Source organism: Magallana gigas, chromosome 5, assembly GCF_963853765.1.
Source record: "Magallana gigas chromosome 5, xbMagGiga1.1, whole genome shotgun sequence".
Taxonomy (NCBI): Eukaryota; Metazoa; Mollusca; class Bivalvia; order Ostreida; family Ostreidae; genus Magallana; species Magallana gigas.
In genome coordinates, this window is record NC_088857.1 from 30,454,358 (window position 1) to 30,476,044 (window position 21,687).

Here is a 21,687-nt window from a genome sequence, read left to right on the forward strand (position 1 = left end):
GTGCCTTCTACCAACCAACTCCGAGACTGCAATTAATTGCAACCCATATAAACCTATCAGTCTCCGATATTCAGGCTTGCTAAAGTTTCACGACAAAAGCGGGTATACCAATTTAAATTAAAGTAAGTGAAGCGAAATAAAAGTCTGAGAGGTTAATGATCTCATGTTATTCAGATTTGTTTTAGGGGAGAATCCAACTTTACAGATAGTTTTCTTTAGGTATTACTTATCATTTGTATATCTCGAGAAGGCACTAAGATTTTAAAAATTTTAAATATCGTCCAGGTTCTAAATTGTTGGAATCTCTTTCAACTCGAAGAAATTCTTATTGTTTTACTACAGAAATGAAAACTTTAATCAGTTTATTTACATGGAATATTTATTTAAACTTCAGTAAATTAGCAACTACAGTACAAAACGTCTAATGTACAAGAAATGTAGGGACATTTCCGAGGCCACCTTTGACATATTCTGTATGTTGACTATATATCTATATATCCTCGGAAATTATTGGTTTCGTAGTAAATTCTTGATCTTCGTACATTTCTTTAAAAATCTGCAGAATTTGGAATGTCTTTTCTATTAATTTTGAAAGAAAATCACATATTTTCTGGAAAACTTGCGAAAATTAGATAAACGCAAGTTCTGCAAAGTATATTGGTTTGACCCGACTACTACCCTTATAGTCCAAATTATATCTAGATCCATAACCTCAGAGTAATCCTGGGGAAAAGTCACACGGGGAGAATGGATTGGGGGGGGGGGGGGGGGGAGTCGACTGGTTTGTTCATTTTATGTTGACCTGACACGGAACTACAACTACAGTGGAGCAGAACTTATGTTATAATTACCCGGTTCATTTATTCAATGAATTAAATTCATTAAAATAAATATGAAGGTATATGCTATAAAACCCCCAGTTTTTGATTTAAAAAAAAAACAGTTTCAAAATAACTTGATATTTTTTGCGTGAAATTTTAAAGCAATTAATAACAAAATAGATAAATTGCGACGCAGCGTTACATGATTTTAAAAGTTTTAAATCTTATGTGGGATATGAGTTATATGGCCAGTCTTCAAAGGAGGGGGGGGGGTGTCTCACAATGTGGGAAGTCTCATTAATATACCTATAACTATACAAAACCAACCGGTATCAAAAGTACTTTTGATAAAAGAAAGGTAACTCTGATTTTTTAAATAGCATTTTCAATCGTTTTAAAATAGAGTGACCTCCCCTATCATAGCAGAAGACAGCTTCCTGTTTCAGAACTTGATTAAGGATAATACGTTTCTTTATCGGTCATTTGTTAATTCTTCGTGATTTTAAGGTAAGCATACTAGGCCTATACGATTAATCAGTTTTTGTGAAAAAATTTACACACGACCCAATGTCGTAACGTTACGATAAGCCCATATCTTGCATCTTTTTCGGTCCACTTTGCTCCCCATAAACCCTTGGGTAATGATAGTTCATAAATATGATAACAAGATAACGTATTTTAATTTATTACAGTATTAATACACCAAAATACGTTATCTTGTTATTATATTTATGAATTTATAAATTGTCAAATATTCAGTTTAATTTTAAGTTAGGGGCCTAACGTTACCTGTTGACTGTTGCACAACTTAACATTATATCAAACAATAATTTATTCTTGATTTCAAATAGAGCTTGCATAAAAAATGAATACATTTAATGGTTTGGGTTCAATTTTACTCTATTTTGATAAGGTTTGTCTGAGGTTGGGGAGACCGCAATCTTAACTACTCGGCCATTTCCGTAACCATGGTAAAAGATACGGAAAAGGGCGAACGTTAGCCTATACCGTTTCTGACGTTGCCAACGACAACGTCATACCTATATAGCTACGTTTTGTTTGTAGTTACGGCTCATTCTTTACGAATTGGTCGAAGCGAACAGACGTGTCTGAACGCCGAGAGATAAAAATTGCGAATTTAATAGAAAGAAATGATCGGAGCAAAAGAGAAAATGATCCCAAACCCGAATAAGAGGGTAAAGAATGTTTTTGAGATCTTTTTTCTCGTGGGTTGCATAGAGATCGCGTGCAATTTAGATAATTTTAAGAAACAGCCGCCATCGCTCAAATCTTCAGCAGCCATGATTCTCGGAAGTCTCAGATTTCTCGGTTAGGTTTCCAAAATTCAACGGTATATCTATAACTGACAACCTATTTTGGTTGCTTTGTTTAGGATCTACATTTTTTGGGGGGTTAAAAATATTTTAATTCTATAGTTTAATTGCTTTTAATTTACGATACACAAATGAGGAATTGTATTCCATAGCAACGTAAAATACGTTGAATCAATTAGAGTAATATTGCACTCATTCATTTTTTATATATATAAATGTTGAATTAAAAAAAAAACCAATTAGTGAGTACAATATTGTACCCATTAGATTTCTTTATAGTAATGATAAATGAAAAAAAAAACCAACAACAGTACAACACAATCACGAACAACACAACCCCCCCCCCCCCCCCCCCCCCCCAGCCCCTTTTTTGCCTGTATATTTTGTCCAAGGCTGAGCTATACGGATTATCAAACAAAACTCTCATTGAATAATGACACATTTTGAGATTCATAGTTGCAATGTTGAAATGATTTATTATAAATAACACATAACTATATGGAACAACACAAATTCGATCTCAAATCCTATTAAATATTCTTATTCGAACAATGTAACCTCCTTCATCCAAACCCGTACTTATTATACACTTTTTCTCATTGATTCGCGTGCGTTTGTAGCTAAAAATTAGCTTCATACTATGTTAACCATAACTCGTGTTAAAATACTACACTTTTATTTCAAAAATACGAGTACATGCTCTATAATATTAAATGAGAAATTTGAATCTTAATCATAAATACATTTTCTGTTACAGAGGAGAGTCGAGTCCGCCTCTGGCGCGGAAGACGCCTCCAGTTTCTACAAGAGGCTGGGACTGGACATACTGACCCCGTCCTCCACTTCCGGCCTGTCTCAGCAGGTCTCAGATTTTGTTATATCTAGCACTGTGTAATTCACTGTGTTCTAGTATATCCAATGTGTAAGTGTCTGGGATTAATATTCTACATATTTATTCTTTTCAACGATAATTTAGATCAAGCAACTTTTTGAATTCAAAATATCCAAGCAACTTTTTAAATTCAAAGTATCTTAAGAACTAAGTTAAATTTACAGACTGGACTGAACAGAGAAAATCCTGTGCAGCATACTTGCCGCAGTGGTTCTCAAACATCAAACCCCGCCCAAAGATCTGACATTGGGGTGTTACAGTGGGTAAGTTAGAATTAAAAATGGACTGACTTTCAAAACCAGTATTTACGTTAGGTGAATCTAAAGAAAATTATACTTACAATAATAAATTTATTTGCCTTCCATCTAGAGTAAACTATATCTCATAAAAATTGTTCTAGGTCCAGTCTCATCAGCGAGATAATCAGACAAACTCTGCCAGGACTTCCTACACAAGTCAGCATGCAGGGTCCGAGTCAGTAGTGACCAGTCTGTCCCAGAATGTACAAACTGGTCGTCCTGTAGGTGGCTACCAATCTACCCACCATCATAGACATGACTCAAACCATGCTCAACATTCAAATTACGGACATTGGGAGCAGTCAAACCATGCTAATGGGCTCCAGTCATATCATGCTCACGGAAACATGTCAACTCATGCTCATGGGCACCAACCAAGACAGTTTCATGGGCACCAATCTTACCTCCATGGGCACCAGTCTATTCATTCCAGCGAGAACCAAGCACACCGTGCACAAACCAAGACTGACTTTGTCAATGATGACGCTTTTTGTTGGTCACGACGCGATCCACTTCAAATTCAGGATCAGTCACAACCAAGATTTGACAGACCAGTCAGGAAAGAGGTAAACGTCGTTATCTGTTATAAGATATCTTATTTTTTCTCACAATATAAAATCAATGGAAAATAATTTGATGTTGGATAATGTCGTTAACGACAAAGAGAATTTCTTTCGCTATTTAAGATCTTATTCATTTTTAAACAGTGTTTTAATTATTGTTAACTTATTTTGCAGCCTCAGGTCAAGCCAATCGACAAGTATGCGCCTCCTGACTACCTTACCATCATGTATCACCCGACACCGACTCTAGAGGACCTGGGACTGACCAGCTATTTGGACAGTCCCCCCTCGTCACCAAGAGCTATGTCACCCGTCAGAGACTCTGAGCAGATTGTGACAGCGGCAACTACCGAGTCTGAACAAACTGACAAAACAACGGCTGCAAGCTGTAAGCAGACCGATGCAATAACGACAACTAGTTATAAGCAGACTGATACAAAAGCTGCAGGCTCTAATATAACTGATACATTACTTCCTTGGAAGCTGATAAGGATCACCATCCCAGATCAGGACGTCAAGCCGGCTGTACATCTAGAAGGAAGTCATGTTGTTGATCCACGTCTTCTGTTTGGGAGACGATCAAGGGGACAACTCCCCAAGAGGGAAGACAGTGTTTGTGTGGGACAATCACACTCACAACTCGCTAACAGGGAAGGCAGTGTTTGTGACACACGCCATGGTTTGGCTGCCTTGCAATCTACGGCTCACCAATCCCTGGAGTCTCAGTCGTCTGCTTTGACTAGACCAAACGAGGCAAAGAGAAAGGGACAGGGGCCTAATGTAGCTGAGGGACCCAAGAAAAAGTTGTGTGTCTGGGTAAGAAGAAAACTGTATAGATTAGATACTTGTGTGTTGCTACGCTGTCATTAAATTTACTTAATGTTTATAATATAGTTTTGTATATCCCTTGTTTTCGTTACAGTCAACAGTTGCTGAGCAGTACGTGACAGAGAGTCGTCAGTCTGATAACCAAGAGGCAAGACGTGACGCAGCGTACAGACGCTACAGCAGTGACGGGCGTCCACGCATGCGTCAACAGTCATATGACGCAGAGCGTCACCAGGCTAACATCAAGTATCAAACACAGCCTGCAGGAGAAGAGTCATACGATGAGGTATGTAATTGTTAACAAAAGTTCGAATGTGGATTTATTATATTAGATCAATTATTAAACAGAAAAAAATTATTCATCAGAAAAGTTAACATCATTTATCTTTAAAACGTTTTTACTTTTAATTATTTTTAGATGTTAGCTCATCAGAAAGCCAGGCATAACGAGCGGCATCAATACCTGAAACCTGATTATCAGTCTTTGAAACAGACCAATAGCGTCAGCTACACCTTGAACACTAATCCAAACAAGGTAGAATGCATTATTAACACAGTCTACTTCTTTCAAGCAATCAAAACTGTTTTTATCGGGCGACGTAGAATATATAATTGTACCACTGAAAATTATAGCTATGGGGTCACTTAAAATTTATACTTTCTCGATTCGAACATATTTTTGAATAAATATTGTTGTTTCTACTTTACAGGTCCCACGAATTTCCGGACCCGCTGTCTCTCTGGACCTGTTTGGTGGGATGTCGCCATTTAGTTGTTGGAATCGGACAGTCCCGGAAGACCCGAGATTTTCCTAACTTCCGGTCTCTCTAATGAAGAGCTAATCTTGGAGTCTTAACAACTTTTTAAAAAAACTGTTTCAAGGAGATTTTGGATCTGAACGGCTCTAAGAACTGAACTACTGTGTCTTTCATAACTGTTTTGTTTCCTTAACAAGCAATCTGTGATATTACCGTATGCGATATCTGTGATATCGTCTGTGACGGTGATAAACTTTACATGTTGTCTGTGACAACGTTCTTATCATTACATTGGACACTGTGTGTCCGTCACTGTCCGCATAAAGTAACTGTCAACTTTGTTCAAATGGAATATTAATCTGCTTAATATAACTAATCTGTGACAATATATAAATAGTGCCTGTTTGGGAGGGTAACAGTTGAAATTGACACCCCGAGAAAACCATTGTCAACCGACGCGAAGCGGAGGTTGACAATGGTTTTCGAGGGGTGTCAATTTCAACTGTTATCCTCCCAAACAGGCACTATTTATTTTGTTATACTGAATGTCTTTTTTAAAACTTTTAAGAAAATTTTACTGCTTTTATATAGGAATAACGTGAATTCTACAGCGAACCGTACGCGCATAATTTTCGCGCATGTAACATTTTTTAATGTTACCCGTTGCCAAGTGCGTTGCTAACGCTGAGGGTAATAGTAAATATTATTAACTGCGTCTTAACCAATCAGATTTCAGTATTTAACATGAAAGTATAACAATATCGACTTTGACTGTGATAAACTTTACATTTTGTCTGTGACATCGTTTTTTATCATTACACTGGACACTAAGATCCGGATGAAGTAACCGGTCAACTTAATTCAGATGGAATTTCAATCTGCTTAATTCTACAAATCTGTGATATCGTCTGTGACAGTGATCAACTTTACATGTTGTCTGTGACAACGTTCTTGTCATTACATTGGACACTGTGTGTCCGAATTTTACTTGAATAAATATTTATTTGTAAACCCATATTTTTTCTCCTCTTTATGTTTTATATAGAATTCCCAGAGACGTTTCAATTTCATTAAGAGCATGTGATATTTTGTCCGTCTAAAATCCAAAGGGTTGCAAAAGCACGTTGATTCACTGAAATCAAAAGATATTTATATAATATGTTAATTCAAAACAAAAATGTCCCATGAAATACAATAACCAATTATCCTATGTGAAGGACAGGTACATGTACATCTCCCATCATCACAAAATTTGACAGAGAGTACATCAAAACATCATTATGAAATCCAATCAAATGGATCGCCAAACCAATTCCGTCGTTCTACGGAATTTGATTCGATCAATCGGTACTCGATCTAAAATTATTCATGGCCAAAATTTGTTTGATGGCAGGGTGTTATACAACAATTATTTGCATTTTGACATAAATGACATATAAGCTGTCGTCTAATTTATTTCTATATTATTCCCATCCAATCCCAGCTTTTCATACACTTTTACCCAAAACACCTGAACACAAAATTTGCTTAAAGTTGACTTTTCAAATGATTCTCTGAAAATTATGAATGATCTGGTTTATAAGCTGGATGCATTTTTAGTCATTCATTTGTTTGTTCCTGCATTTATTTCTATATTATTCCCATCCAATCCCAGCTTTTCATACACTTTTACCCAAAACACCTGAACACAAAATTTGCTTAAAGTTGACTTTTCAAATGATTCTCTGAAAATTATGAATGATCTGGTTTATAAGCTGGATGCATTTTTAGTCATTCATTTGTTTGTTCCTGCATTTTCTAATTGCTGTCGTTTTCTTCTTGATGTCTTTGACCTTTTTAAATGAATTCAGAATCCATTTTGAACATTTTATTGTAGATGACCTTCGGGAATATGGCACACCTTTACATTGCTCATTCCTTATTACCCATAGCGCGACTCTATACCAATACCTCGTGCCCTCCCTACGCCAGCACACCTCTCCTCCCTCATCGCCCCGTTTGTGCTGTAAACAACGAATCACTCCGTCTCTCAAATCTAGGCGGTCAAAGTATACTGGAACCAAAACAAACAAAACAAAGTTCACGACAATTAAACCTACTGCATCAAAACACATTATTTTTTGGACTGGCTCCATTTGGCATGTTCTAGAATGTTTTACATACTTGGATGAATAGTTGAGTGTCCCATCAAGCTAAAGTCAATTAGCTATAATGGGAACACTTTTCCCTCTTTTATGATTTTTTCAACTCTCATCTTTTTAGATAAGTAAAATGGAAACAAACAATTTCTAATAACATGAATGTATATACAGTTACCGCTTATTAACTGTTTAAAAAATTCTGAACTGTGATTTGAAGTGTATTGATTTTTCATCCTTAAGGTAATGCTGTTATACCAATGCAAATTAAGTGAGCAACTGGCTTACTTGTTTCCATTCACGTTTGTAATAAGGAATTTGTATCAGGAGACCTCCATTGTGTTCCACCATGAAAACGTTCTATGCTCTGATTTACTGTTTTATGATTGCTGTTGTTGAGAAAAACTCTGCATATTTTGGTAAGTGTTGTTTGCTTAATTAATGAACATGTTATTAATTCGAAATCGTTATAGTCAAATACGAAACCAATCATTCATTTTTCTTCAAACATTATTTTAAAACAACACATTTTTGATAATTTTCAGAGAGGGACACGTAGCTTTCTTTGTTTGTTTGTTTCTGTTAGCATTTGAAAGATTGAGTGACGATTCTGGCACCCAATCTGTATGCGTTTCCCTGCAAACATATTATTCATGTCTCCTCTTCTTTTGACTTGTATTTTAAAATCTCTAATTCATAGAGAAAAATAGAGAATGTCTGTCTGTCTGTCATCAAAATTTCACCAATCCTCTAAGTAAAGAACTATCTTTAGATCAATTTCTAATTAGAGGTTTCCTGTTCTTATTATCATAATTCAAACATTATGTTGTTGATTCAGATGCCTGGGTAGATTATACGTCGATTCTTTTACTCTCCTTGACCAAAAAAAGAGGCAAATTCTTGTATTTTATCTTTAACAGATTCAAAGTAAACATGACAAAAGAAAAGCTGTCAACGTGACAGCAAACCGGGTTTTTTTTTTTTTTTTTTTTTTTTTTTGAGAGCAGTATTCCTAATCCATGAAATGATAAACACTACCTATCCAGAGAAATGGGGTATCCATATGCATCACTAGAATTTTGCCAAAAAGTAACTTAGTTCAACAGGAAGTATTTTTTCATAAGTTATCAAAAATCAAAATCTACGTAATATGCACATTTCAAATATATCTACGACTGATCTGCAAAACACTTCCTAACCTGAAAATTTTGGAGGAGTTATCCGTACAACAGGGACATCCTGCCCGCCCAACCACCCGCCCGTCATTTTCATCATTTCAATAACCGGATTTTTCTTTTAAAAAACCCGGTTAACAAAAACCAAATAACAATCATTTTTGACAGGACTTTAAAAAATGGAAATGAAACACCTGTTGTCATTTAGATAGAAACATCTACGAATTTTAATTAGGTACAAAGCTATAAACGCCTGTTTTGTGTTCAGATATAAATAATAATGGTTTTTCAATAAAATTCAATTACTTTGATATGTTTTGAAAACATAAAATAATGAAATTGTTCACCTGTTTGAAATAAACAAAACAAATTTCATAAACGTGAAAAACGTGAAAATGTGTTTAGGACCGAAACAGTGTTGAAACTCGAATTTACATAAGAATAATGACAAATATTACAGAAAGCATTATAAACGGGGAACGGTGTCAATCGCATGGAAAAGTAAGACATTGGTAAAATCCAAGCGGTTCAGCACGAACGGTCATTTTCCTTATTTTACATTTTGCTACATGAAGAACCAGTGTAGCACTAGACTGCCCGCTTTAAACTTATTTCCTTAGCTAACCCTCTGACGATTTACTGAGTTGTTGCAAATGAAACAAACAATTAAACGTAGCATGACCTAAAATATTTTTTCATGACTTTCAGAAAAATGCTTTTTCAAAAATGATACATGTGGATGGACTGTGCATGAATCAGTTGTTATGCCTGGAAATTATATCCTGGTTTGTGGTGTAGGGGGCAGTCTCGACAGTTGTTACCCTAGATACCTATTTCAAGATGGCGATTTGTGGACTCGCAGAACGATTCGATCCATTATTTTGGCAGGTTTGTACTACTTAGATCTATGAACGGTAGACTGATTTCAGAGGACTCGAAAACGAATTTTGATAAACATGGCATGAAACAAGTATAAACATGACTTGATGGAAGTTTTACGACACTGGATATATTTTCTTGGCCGAATTTATACACCGTGCTTTGAAAGAGAGCGATATGTAAAAAAAACAAGAGGCCAATTTGCCTTAAAATTGGTCACCCGAGTAGCATGGGTCATGAATTTCACAATTTTGGTAGAGGGCTTCATGGACGTCATAATCATGCATTTAGTTTTTAACAAATATAAATGGGAGTAGAGAAGAAGATTTTCTAAGATTTAATACATTTTTACTATATGGCCATATTGGCCCTACCCTAGAGCCTGAACCCCTGACACAGGGGTCATGAATTTCACAATTTTGGTAGAGGGCCTCGTGGACTTCATAATCATGCATTTAGATTTTAACAAATATAAATGGGAGTAGAGAAGAATATTTTCTATAAGATTTAATAAATTTTTACTATATGGCCATATTGGCCCCACCCTAGAGCCTGAACCCCTGAACCCCTGAACCCCATGAATTTCACAATTTTGGTAGAAGGCTTCATGGACATCATAACCATGCATTGACCAACTGCAAATATATGAGTGACTCGGGTGACCTAAAAATTAATAGTTTAGAAATGTAATTTTCATATCGAAGTTCCAGCATTCATCTGCCTTGCACACATTTTGTAGTGTTATTTTCTGGTTTTTTTAAACAATTATTAGACGTATATAAATAATCAAACCATTAATTGTCCTTCGCTTAAATATGAATGTGGCTTTCCGAGCGAGTAAAGGTTGCTTTTGCATTACGAAGATATACCCCATATCAAATAACCTTTGGACAAAATAACTGCAGATTAAGTAGAAAATAAATCATCCTAAAAATATTATACAACTTAGATAAAGATGTCGTGTTACAGACACTGCAAAATGGCAATCTGATTAAAATAAGATCCTTGATCCGCTCCGTATTTTTCTATTGTTGCTAAAGCGACAACAGAAAAAAATATGCGGATCGAGGATCTGATTTTAATCAGATTGTACAAAATGATCGAACAGTATAAAATTTCTCCAGCTCTATTTTTCCTTTTCCTCTCTGCAAATGATGCACACAGTTGTACAGAAATCATACATCGAACACCAATCATAAAATTTACATTCTATATCATAAATAAATTAACATTCCAGTACCATGTTATTGTATATATTCCAGAACTCCCTTGGTCAATCAGCGACCAAGTAGATAAATTAGACAACAGGTACGTTTTGGCAACAAATAGTTTTTCTAAGGATGTGATTGGGCAGTATAACTTCTATGTGAGCGATATCATCAGTCCAAAGATTCCAATGTCGTTAGAGTTTCGCTGTCTGCACTATTCCCACCTGGTCCTCGGTGACAATGCATTGGTCGTTGCTTACATCACGGACTATTTTGAACCTTATGAGATTTCTCATTATTTGAAAACACATGGAGAATCTTCCTTTATCAACTTTAGCAGAACGTCGGTTACACTACCAATTGGAACAGATTTTAAGGTAAAATTTTGATTGATAATGGTCTCATTGTTTCCGTTGAAGTACTCAGTCTTTCCAGTATGAAAATGATCATAGTTGATGATAAAAATAAGAATTATTGTAGTCTCATTAGAATTAATTTGATATACATGTAACTATTTTCCAAGCTAAATTTCGAAATGTTGATGTCAGCATTCTAATAAACCAATAGTTTTGCAAGAATTGGAGAGGACACCTTCAAAATTCAAATCTCGAATTGAATTCATTTTTCTTTCAGCTAGTGTTCAGAGCGATTCAAGAGAATTGGAGAGGACTGATTCTCATTGACTATATTTCAATAACGGGCGGACTTTGTGGTGAGTTTAAGCAATCTTTCTTTTGCCTCTGGGGCTTCAGTTTTCTTCTAGAGTACAAATATAAATATTATTATTCTATGACTTTTTTAACATCAATGTTATATCAATTAACATCTCAAGAAATTTAGTTATGTTAGCGAGAGAAAATGAAATCATCCTTAGACATTAGACATTTTTTCTCTTCCAATAAAAATGTGAACATTTAAAATCAAAGTACTGAAAGTACTGTTAGACGGTGGCGTCGTTTGAAAGTAGCATATTAGATGTATTATAATTATTGTCGTCGAAAACCGCGGCCAGTATTGCATACATGTACTAATACTTAACGCTTACTCGCACAACTGGTCGTGAGTTTCCTACATGGATGATCCTGTGGAAATCGTAGCTGTGATCCAAATCCACACTTTACAAATGCTGTGTCTCTTGGCCGTCATCTTTTGGGGAAAACCCATAGATTTATCACTGTAGCCTTTGTAGTATAGAAGTTTGTATCTATATTTTGTATCTATGTTTGTATCTATATCAGTTGACATTAAAAACCCGTTTTCGGTAATAATATGTATTTTGATTGCCCAAGAATGACTCATTAAATATGTGGGTTGCCACCACATATTGAATGAATAAATCAAATCCAAAGCGATTTCATCACAATACGCCCAAATATTTGATTGTGGGAATTTTGGTTTTTGCCCGTTTGAATTTTGGGTTGACCCCGCAAAGGGGAACAACTTTTGAATAGTGTGGATTGGACTATTGTGCTTAAATATATTGGAGATTTCTCAAAGTAACGAGAACAAATAAAGCTTTAGTATGATAAAATACTTATCAGGTTTTTACTAACTATTTGGGCATACATGTAGTATGTTTATTGTCCCTCTCGACAGCATTTTCCCTCAATTTCTTCACGGGAAAAAAAGTTGCAGTCTTGTGGACCATCACACTTGCTTTTTTCCTCATAGTCAGTTAATACATTTAGGTGTAACGAAAACGGAATGGGTTTACAATAACCGGTTTGATAAAACTCGTATTGCTTTTGGAATGCACGTCATCATGAAACAGAAGAGTTAAACAATATTTTATCTTCGACTTTAGTGGATTATTTCCATTTGCTCACAACGAAAGTGAATGAAATCCTTTGAAAAAAAATATCATACAATATTCAGTCGCGGCAGTTTCATTAATCAACGTTTTAAAGAACATTTATTCTATTGTATTTAGCTACAGATTTATTAAAATCATTTGAATGAATTCGGGAAAGTCACATATATATTTTATCGCTTCTCAGTACACTTCAACACGCATAAATTACTTGCTACATTAAACTTTTATAGTAAACTTACAACAAATATTGATTAATTATTCAAAATAAGTTTTTAAAAACATCAAACAAACAAAATCCAAGTTGAACGCACGTTTTTCTGACCTTACAGCTGTGTACATTTTGATTTTATTCTTCGCATGTACTAGACAATAGATCTAGGGTTCGCAAATCCCGGCAATATTTCCGGAAAGCTATAGTTCTGTAGCTCAGCAGAATACTACAGTCATCTATAAAGCACATTTTGTTGCCTTCATGATTCATGATTTATCGCAAATATAGCATGGATGTATACGCTACGGTCGATGTAGCATTGCGTTGGTTGACACTTTCTAACCGGTGTTTATTTTAATTGCTAGTCGCAACAAACTGGCACATTTATATAGTCCTGCCTATTTGTAAATGCATGTTGACAAAATGATGCGAACACTTCGAAATAAATGTCGAAGAAAGCTCATAATAGAGTTGTACTCGCGAGTTAAAAATTATTTGAGAACAAACGGGGCGATGTTTACGTACATATGTAAATAATGTTATCAAAAAAAAATTCCCCCAAAACCAAAGAAAAGATTCTCTAATACATTTAGCAGGGACAGGCGCATATGGATTTGTACTTCGCTCATCGAATTGCGTTATTTAGTTCATTGTGAAAAAATTCGACAGAAACTGTTTAGTTAAAATTATTATATCTTACATTACTGTTCACAATGTACCATGAATGCATGTGGAATATCGCATGAGTTGAACCGATTGTTTTTTCTCACAAAAAAAAGCTAGCGTTTGCTGCAAATTAAAGATAAACGAGCTGACGCGCCGTGAAATCCACAAGACGTTTTACAGCATATGTCTTCAATCCCTTATTTGCTTACTAAAAATCTGAACTGAAAATCTTTGAAACATCGTAAAATTTGGTTTCTTTATATACATGTAAAATTGTAAAATGGCGACTCGATTTGCACGTGAATTTTACAATCCGACGTCGAATAGCGTGTTTGAGAGAAAGTCAGTATCAAGTAAAGCGTCAACATCGGTAGTAAATATTGTCTGATGAATATTGAGGTGCCTGTTATAAAATTAATGTTTCTACAGACTGAGTGAGTTACAAATAAAGTACATTGTAAATCACAGGTCAGTCCAAAATTATTAAACACATTTGTATCGTAAATTGAATGTTTATTGAATGTTTGAAAACACATGCACACTTGTAGAAGAAAGTGTGCCATTGATCGGTTGAAGTTCGATTAATGTAATATTCATTGTCAGTATCTGTTGTGAATGCTTTGGAATAAGCTACAACAAAATAAATATACTGCCTCAACTAAAACTAATCCGTTGAAAATGAGTGAATTTATCGATGAAGCATAATTGCTCAAATATGAAATGGCGAACTAGTTTAAATAATGTGTTTCTGACAATTGTTTGCATCATAAAAAAAAACAAGAAGCGATTATTGTGAGATATCTTGGCCAATTATCGCAGTGATATAGTTTATGTAGTCCTGATACAGAGTTAACGTCACAACTGGCAGTTGGTGCATAAATTATCAATACCGCATATAAGCAGACAGGGTAACTGCTCATTTAAAATAAAACACAATTTCATACATTATTTAAATGAATGTACAAAATAATTAACAGCTATAATGCTTAAAATATCTGATAAGATTAAAATTAGTTCTCATACTGAAATAGACACATAGATAAAACATTGCCTGTAACACTGCATAGTTAACAGAGTTATCGTTCCTTATCCGCTAGGGTCCCCGTGAGAAATACTCTTCCGGTCAGGACCGTAGCAATAGACCGTGGCTATTTATAGCCACCGTCTAAAAAAGGGGGGATGACACCTAATTAATTATCCATTTAATCAAAATATACCTGCAATGTGGTTTGAACAGGGAGACGTACATTGACGATCAAGTTAATATTAAGCTAAAACACCAGAAGCATTTTTGATAATATATAATCTAAGTAAATTGAATATCTTACTTATTGAATTAGAGACAAAAATATTTTTGAATTTTACTGTACTCTTTGCTTTTATTTAACTTGATATGACAACCTGTGCTTGTCAGTTACGTTAGTGTACAGTTTTTTTAAATTTCCTCTGAAATACATTGATTTCCTTGTTCTTGTTTTCAGAAGTCTGCGCTGAAAACGAGTTCGGGTGTGACGACTTCCGGGATGAATGTATTCCTCTCAGTAAGGTGTGTGATCTTAACGCTGACTGTTTGGGCGGAGAAGATGAAAAGAACTGCGGTAACATTACTTATATTTCAAAAATGATAATTTTGATTTATAAAAGAAAGTTAACCTATTGATATTTTTTTTAAATATGACGACGCTACAAGCACCCACACCCCCACATCATCCTTTTTCAAAAACGTTGCTATGCCACAAAAACTCTTTGCACAACTTTGTGATTATACTTTGTGTAATGAATGGTGAAAACATGCTGGCTTCATTTTCTTTAAAATAAACTATGCTTTTTTACATCATTTTTATATCGGTATGTAAGTTTCACAACTATGACTTCCAATTTTCACTTCGATAAAACTTAAGTACCTATAAGCATTGTTTGGTGAATTCATGTACAGTAAAACACCCATAACAATTTCTTAGATTTTAACAGATGAACAGGCTTGATCGCGTCGGTCTGGTATTCAAATTTATAATCATTGAATATTTTTTCTAGATTCAGAAGCTGTTGAAACTGTTTGCAAAGAAAATATGAGAACGTCCCGCAACAAAAACCGGACTCTTGACGAAGGCAGCGCTAGTAATGATGTCGATTTTAATCTTTCCGTTTCCGATTCTAATGATTGTAAGACAAGAGATTGTTGTCCTTTTTGTGCTACCAACGATTCTGAGTACTCGTGTCCTACTAATTGTACCTCTTCTGGACTTTCGTTCAATTGTACGTCAGATAATACACCTGCCTATGCAACTTCTGTAACAGTTTCTGGTCTTGTGCAGGATGCGTTGGTATTCAATGACAGTTTTTCAAACTTAAGACAAATCATAATCATTCACTGTAAATTGCAATTGTTGAAAATTGATTCTAACCTTACTATACAAACAATAACTATAAGCAACAGTACAATAGATATCGCTGAGGTTGACGACTCCACAAGCTCTCTTCGGTTTGTCCGTATTGAAAACTCAACATTTGATGAAGTAAAATTTTCATCAGAATCTGGACTTAAATTTAACTTCTTTGTTCACAGAAGTACATTAAAGAACCCGACTCATATTTCATTTGTAACGGGGGGATTTGTAGATTTATCGGAAACCACCGGCTTTCCTCTTACCATTCCTAATTATATATATGATATTAACGTTAAACCCACCATAGTTAATTTAAGTTCTTGTAACTTGAATGAGCAACCCATTTTTAGAATGAGCGTTATGGTGCTAGATCTTAGCCGTAACAATCTCTCCACGTGGTTTTACTCATCTTTGTTTCAAAGTTTACATCTCCAACATAATTCAATTATAGAAATCAATTTTACTAGCGATTTAAGACAATCTGAGGCTCAACTACATTTCTTAGATCTCTCCTACAACATGATAAAAGTGATAAGAGAACACGACTTTGTAGATTTACCGAATCTTCTGCAACTCATAATGCGGAATAATCGTTTAGAGGATATTCACGAAAATGCATTTTCATTTATAACAAAACTGCATGGTTTGGACTTGTCATCTAATAACCTTCATTCTTTGAAACGTAACCACTTTCTTCGTCTGTTAAACTTACAATCCCTTGATCTGCGGAACAATAAAATACAATTAGTGGAAGGAATGTTTGATGGATTAATAAGTATCAAATATCTACGAGTTGATTCTTATACTTTATGTTGCGCGCAACCTAAGACGGTGAGTAAAATACAATGCACTGCACCTGTAGATGAGTTTTCCTCTTGCAACAATTTAATCGGCATTCCGTTACTTATTTCACTGATTTGGTACATTGCTCTTTTTGCTGTCTTTGGAAATCTTTTAAGTCCGTTTTACAGGGGGTTTCTACTGAAAGTTCAAAACCTCTCTTCCTTCGTGATTTATTCCATTAATTTAGGCATTGCAGACTTTCTGATGGGGGTATACTTGTATATCATAGCCGGAGCCAATTTAAGGTTTAGTGGTCGTTACGGTTTTGAGGATGAAGGATGGAGACACAGTCACATTTGTACTGTTGCTGGTGTTCTGGCTACTCTTTCAAGCGAGGCGTCCGCTCTGTTTGTTCTTTTGATCACAATTGACAGAATTATCATCATACGATCCCAATTCACTTACAGTCAAAGAAGAAGTTTTGTTTCAAAAGTTACGTCTGCTTTCGTTTGGATTCTATCTCTAATTCTATCGTTGTTACCACTTTTGGAAAGCGATTATTTTGAAAATTATTATTCTAGTTCGGGTGTCTGCATCTCATTACCGTTATCAGTACAACGGAAGTCAGGTTGGGAATATTATATGGCATTATTTGTTGGAACCAAATCTGTTATTTTCCTAGCAGTTCTTTTGGGGCAACTTGTTATAGTTGTTTATGTTCTTCACACGAGAAAGGATGTTTATTTACGTTACACTATACAACAAAGAGAAGAAGTTACCTTAACAAAGACAATGGTGGCAGTAGCAATCACAGATGTGCTTTGTTGGTTGCCAATTGGCGTAATTGGTAGGTAGACTTTATATTAGTTGTCAAAACTTCTGCATAAAGAGAAATGCATGATGAATGACCTTTCTCAACGTTTGAAGAATGCCTTTTTGTTTAACTAGTTCTTTATTTTTCTACACAGGTTTTCTGACGTTCAGGGGAATTGACGTCGGGTCACAAGAGTACGCTTGGTTTGTTGTGGTTCTTCTCCCAGTCAGGTCTGCCTTGAACCCACTCATCTATATGCTTTCAGAAACATTAAAATGGATAACACGTAAACCTCAGGTAAATTTGATGTGGCAGTGAGTAGTATTCTATTTTTATTCAGGGTAGCGAAGTTTTTTTTTAAAGAGCCCAGAAATAGGTTCGATTGAACACCATGTTCGGGGTTAGAGAATCTCGAGAGGAATCTCGTTCATCATTATTTCGTTGTCATAATCATATCCATATAACTGTAATAATAAGTAATCTGCATTAGTACAAAATATATCTGAAGTCCTTTCACGTTTAGTGAAACATTTTTTATCCCATCAATACACAGCAAATTCGAATTATAAGTCACAAATCTTGTTTTCTTTTAATCAATAGTCTTATAAATAAATGTTCCTTAAATTGGGTAATTTAAAGTACATGTTGCATTCGTTCAAGTTCTTTTATAATATGATATTTAATTTTTCTTGCTAATAGATGCCAAAGGTTTCACATAGTTCTCAAAGTTCTCGTTCAAGCGAAAACACAAGACCTGGTGGATTTGATAAGGTATTCTCCTGACCTTTTAATGATGTATCGATTTAATTGCAAAACATTCAACATTTTTGTTTTAAATTTCAATTTCAATTTTTATTTTATTTTTATTGTATTTTCAGAGAAATGGTTCAACCAACAAGTTAAAAGCCGCCTAATGATTATTTTAAGGCTATTTTACTTTGTCATTGATATTGTTTACTAGTGAATAAATATTATTTTAAAATTGTACTACAGTAGTTTTCACTGTTATAAAACAAATATGATTTATAGAAAATTATTTTTAAAGCTTGGTTAATAGGATATATCGCACCGGTTTTTTTTATTTCCTAAATAGCAATGAATGAATAAACGTTTCTCATAGTGGGTGAATATTAAGATTCTTACGCATTTTAAGAAAAACGTAATTTGAATCATTATGTAAAAATGTTTTAATCTTAAGGTGCCTCACTACACCTTGAAATATTTTCTCAAATCAGCAGAAAATTACTCGATTATGAAAGACAGCATGATGTATAAGAAATATATGTGTCAAATAGGCTAAAAAATGTGCAATTTTAAATAAAAAATGATATTTTCAAAAATTTCATTCAGTAAACATGAACAAAAGCCCCAGGCGGATTCGAACTCATGACCTGCGGTTCACAAGCCTGATACTTTAACCACTGAGCTATTACGATATACTCAGTACATCCGAATCGATTGATACAAATAGTTTAACAAAACATTTAAATCACTATCTTGTGACGTAGTGTCTTACAAAGTATAAGTCTCGGTGTAGTGAAGTACCTTAAGGCAAACGCATTACAATAATATTTTTAGTAATCTACATTTAATTAAATATTTACATGAAGCTGTCACTGCATAGTAAATAAAGTAGTGGAAGGCGCAAATCGTAAAATGTCGGATACTTCATACGGACAGAACTGTGATCGACCAAAGCCAATCACAAAAATTTGAACATCATTTCTTTAACTTTGAAAAGACAAGGTAAATATTCTATTAAAAGACACAAGTAATAAACCTGAAGAATGTAAAAAAAGAAATACACCCTTTGTTACAAGATGGTTTGGTACAAACCTAACATGCAGACATATTTCCTCAACCAGATTAATATTTTTTGAATGATTCACTTATAAAGTACAATAAAAAGTTTAAATTGCTTCCACATTCTTTTTTATATTTCATTTGATTCTGTAGTCTTTGAATTTTTTTTAATTTGAATTATCAGTTTTCCTTTTCCTTGCACAATGCCCGATGATACAAGAAAGAAGAGCTTCTTTGATTAAATGTATCTTGGTGTGTGGTTCGATTGCTCTGAGGTGTCTGTAGCCGATTAAAATGACACTTACAGGAAAAATCGAAAGGAAGAACACTTGTTCGATGTTTGATCTTCCTCTCATGTTTAAAAGTAAGGGATTTTATCGTGAATAAAATTCGATAACAGTTTGAATAAACACGATCTGTTCCCCGGGTAAAATATAAAGTACATAAACATGGATAAAATATTTGATTTCCATATCGTCATAAAATGTTATGCAATACTAATGGTTTTATCAACATATTAAGAAAAGGCAAAATCACCCACCGTATTGATGTGGCATATTAATCCTAGTAAGCAAAATCATTAGTTATGCAAACAATATATATATCCAGTTTGTTTATTTTTTATTTATAGTTTTGAAACCATATTTTTTATGAATCTAAATATATTGTCATTTATTTTATGAGATTAATTATCCATGTAATTATATCTAAAAATGATTAAAAGTGACAGACTTACGAATTGAGCAACTAAAAAAATGTTTTCGTAACCTGTAACGTTCAAAAGATTGACCAGCCACTTTAAATCTTACATTCATTGAAATGTTTCAAAATAATCATAAAATTAAATAACATATCATTTTTAAAATCGTAAACGTGTCGTTTACATAAGACTAGTACCAAGACTTTTCTGCAGATTTTTTTTTCAATAATCAACATGTAGGCATACAAAAGACTACAGTGACTGGACGTGAGATTTGTTTGTTTACCTACTAATTTTCAATTAAACACAATTTTTTTCTGTGTCAACACCTATTTAACAAATATATCAAAGGAACGTTACTTATCTTTCAAATTACAAGACAACGTGGCATCTGAGAATCTAGAATAGAATATATATACATAGCTTTTTGAAAATTAATTTGGCATAATGCATAATATATAATTATTTTTTGAAGTCAGAAACGAAGACAATTTACAAAATGTTTTCGATGAAAAATTCAAGACCACACGCAATGTTAATGTCTCTTTCCAAATAAAGGAATAATATTTGGCATGAATATCAACAACAACAGCTTGCCGCTAAGTAAAAATGAGAGTTACATGTGTCCTGTCCCTGTGAACAACTCTTAAACCTTTTCATACCAAAATGCAATTGAAACCAAGCTTGTGATTCAAGAATAAGTCCACTACATCTTGGAGACTACATGGACATATATGGTTTGCCAGAATCTGTATTAAAATAGATTGTTTTAAAATAATCGATCACATTGTATATTAGTTATTTTATATTGACGACGAAACGCTTTTAAAGGGCCCTCTGTTTTAATGGAGAGAACATTACTGAAATATAGAATATACTCAAAACGAATCAACTGAAGCGTTGCATCGCTCTCTTTATGACACTAACCGTCAAACTAACATTTTATAAGAAACAAACATAAATTTCATCCATTGATTTTTCAAAGGCAACGATTTGTTTCATAGTCATCATATACTAGTACTTAGTGTTTAAGGAACCACCAGTGCTATTGAACAAAGTGAAAATGGGAATCCGCACGGAATCATTTGTTGTTCTAAGCCTCTTCTTCGCCTGTACACCCGCTGCTGTTTATAATTCAGAAAAAATAGGTAAGTAGAATGTATTTTTATTTAGACGTTACCAATTAAATCATCAATTAGCCGATTTCTATCGAAGTAAAATTTTATTCAGTTTATCATTAGTAGATCCGACGCTGCCTTCATGAATATTATAGAAATATCAACGATTTCAAAATGTATTATATACATATACATGAAAATGTAAACACATTTAAGGCTCGTATCTTCTGTTCTTTGTCATTATCAAAGTATACATATATACAAGTTAGACATACTGATGTATCGATCATCTGTAACGGGTTGCATATGAAACTAGATCAGAGAAAGAGAACTACTTATGATAACTCATAACAATTCATTGACATCACGGGGTGGTTTAAAATGATTGCACTACATTTAAATTTAGTAAGAAGTTCCTTAATACCCTCTCCCTCTAATAGCTTCATGGAAGTAGATAAAATTCTAGTAAAACGCGTCTTATTGTTTTAAGGCAAACA

At 34.2% G+C, this 21,687-nt stretch overlaps 2 protein-coding genes across 2 annotated transcripts; both read left to right on the forward strand.

Moving 5' to 3' along the window:
* Nucleotides 1-1,871: 1,871 nt before the first annotated feature.
* LOC105332661 (uncharacterized) lies at nt 1,872-5,596 on the forward strand. The gene is made up of 7 exons (XM_066085162.1): nt 1,872-2,017; nt 2,913-3,017; nt 3,212-3,310; nt 3,448-3,912; nt 4,084-4,725; nt 4,832-5,023; nt 5,156-5,596. Exons 1-7 carry the CDS (start codon nt 1,973-1,975, stop codon nt 5,384-5,386), a joined length of 1,779 nt encoding a protein of 592 aa, XP_065941234.1. The 5' UTR covers nt 1,872-1,972; the 3' UTR covers nt 5,387-5,596.
* A 2,079-nt stretch (nt 5,597-7,675) lies between these two features.
* Nucleotides 7,676-18,556, forward strand: LOC105332730 (G-protein coupled receptor GRL101). Its single transcript, XM_011435411.4, has 9 exons — nt 7,676-8,052; nt 9,517-9,696; nt 10,950-11,272; nt 11,529-11,607; nt 15,067-15,183; nt 15,620-17,602; nt 17,724-17,866; nt 18,269-18,340; nt 18,448-18,556. Exons 1-9 carry the CDS (start codon nt 7,983-7,985, stop codon nt 18,481-18,483), a joined length of 3,003 nt encoding a protein of 1,000 aa, XP_011433713.4. The 5' UTR covers nt 7,676-7,982; the 3' UTR covers nt 18,484-18,556.
* Nucleotides 18,557-21,687: the final 3,131 nt, after the last annotated feature.

Coding starts and splice junctions, on each gene's coding strand:
- LOC105332661 (XM_066085162.1), top strand. CDS start 1,973: ATGATCGGAGCAAAAGAGAAAATGATCCCAAACCCGAATAAGAGG. Junction 3,311..3,447: donor ACATTGGGGTGTTACAGTGG/GTAAGTTAGAAT, acceptor AAATTGTTCTAG/GTCCAGTCTCATCAGCGAGA. Junction 5,024..5,155: donor GAGAAGAGTCATACGATGAG/GTATGTAATTGT, acceptor AATTATTTTTAG/ATGTTAGCTCATCAGAAAGC.
- LOC105332730 (XM_011435411.4), top strand. CDS start 7,983: ATGAAAACGTTCTATGCTCTGATTTACTGTTTTATGATTGCTGTTGTT. Junction 11,273..11,528: donor CAATTGGAACAGATTTTAAG/GTAAAATTTTGA, acceptor TTTTTCTTTCAG/CTAGTGTTCAGAGCGATTCA. Junction 11,608..15,066: donor AATAACGGGCGGACTTTGTG/GTGAGTTTAAGC, acceptor TCTTGTTTTCAG/AAGTCTGCGCTGAAAACGAG.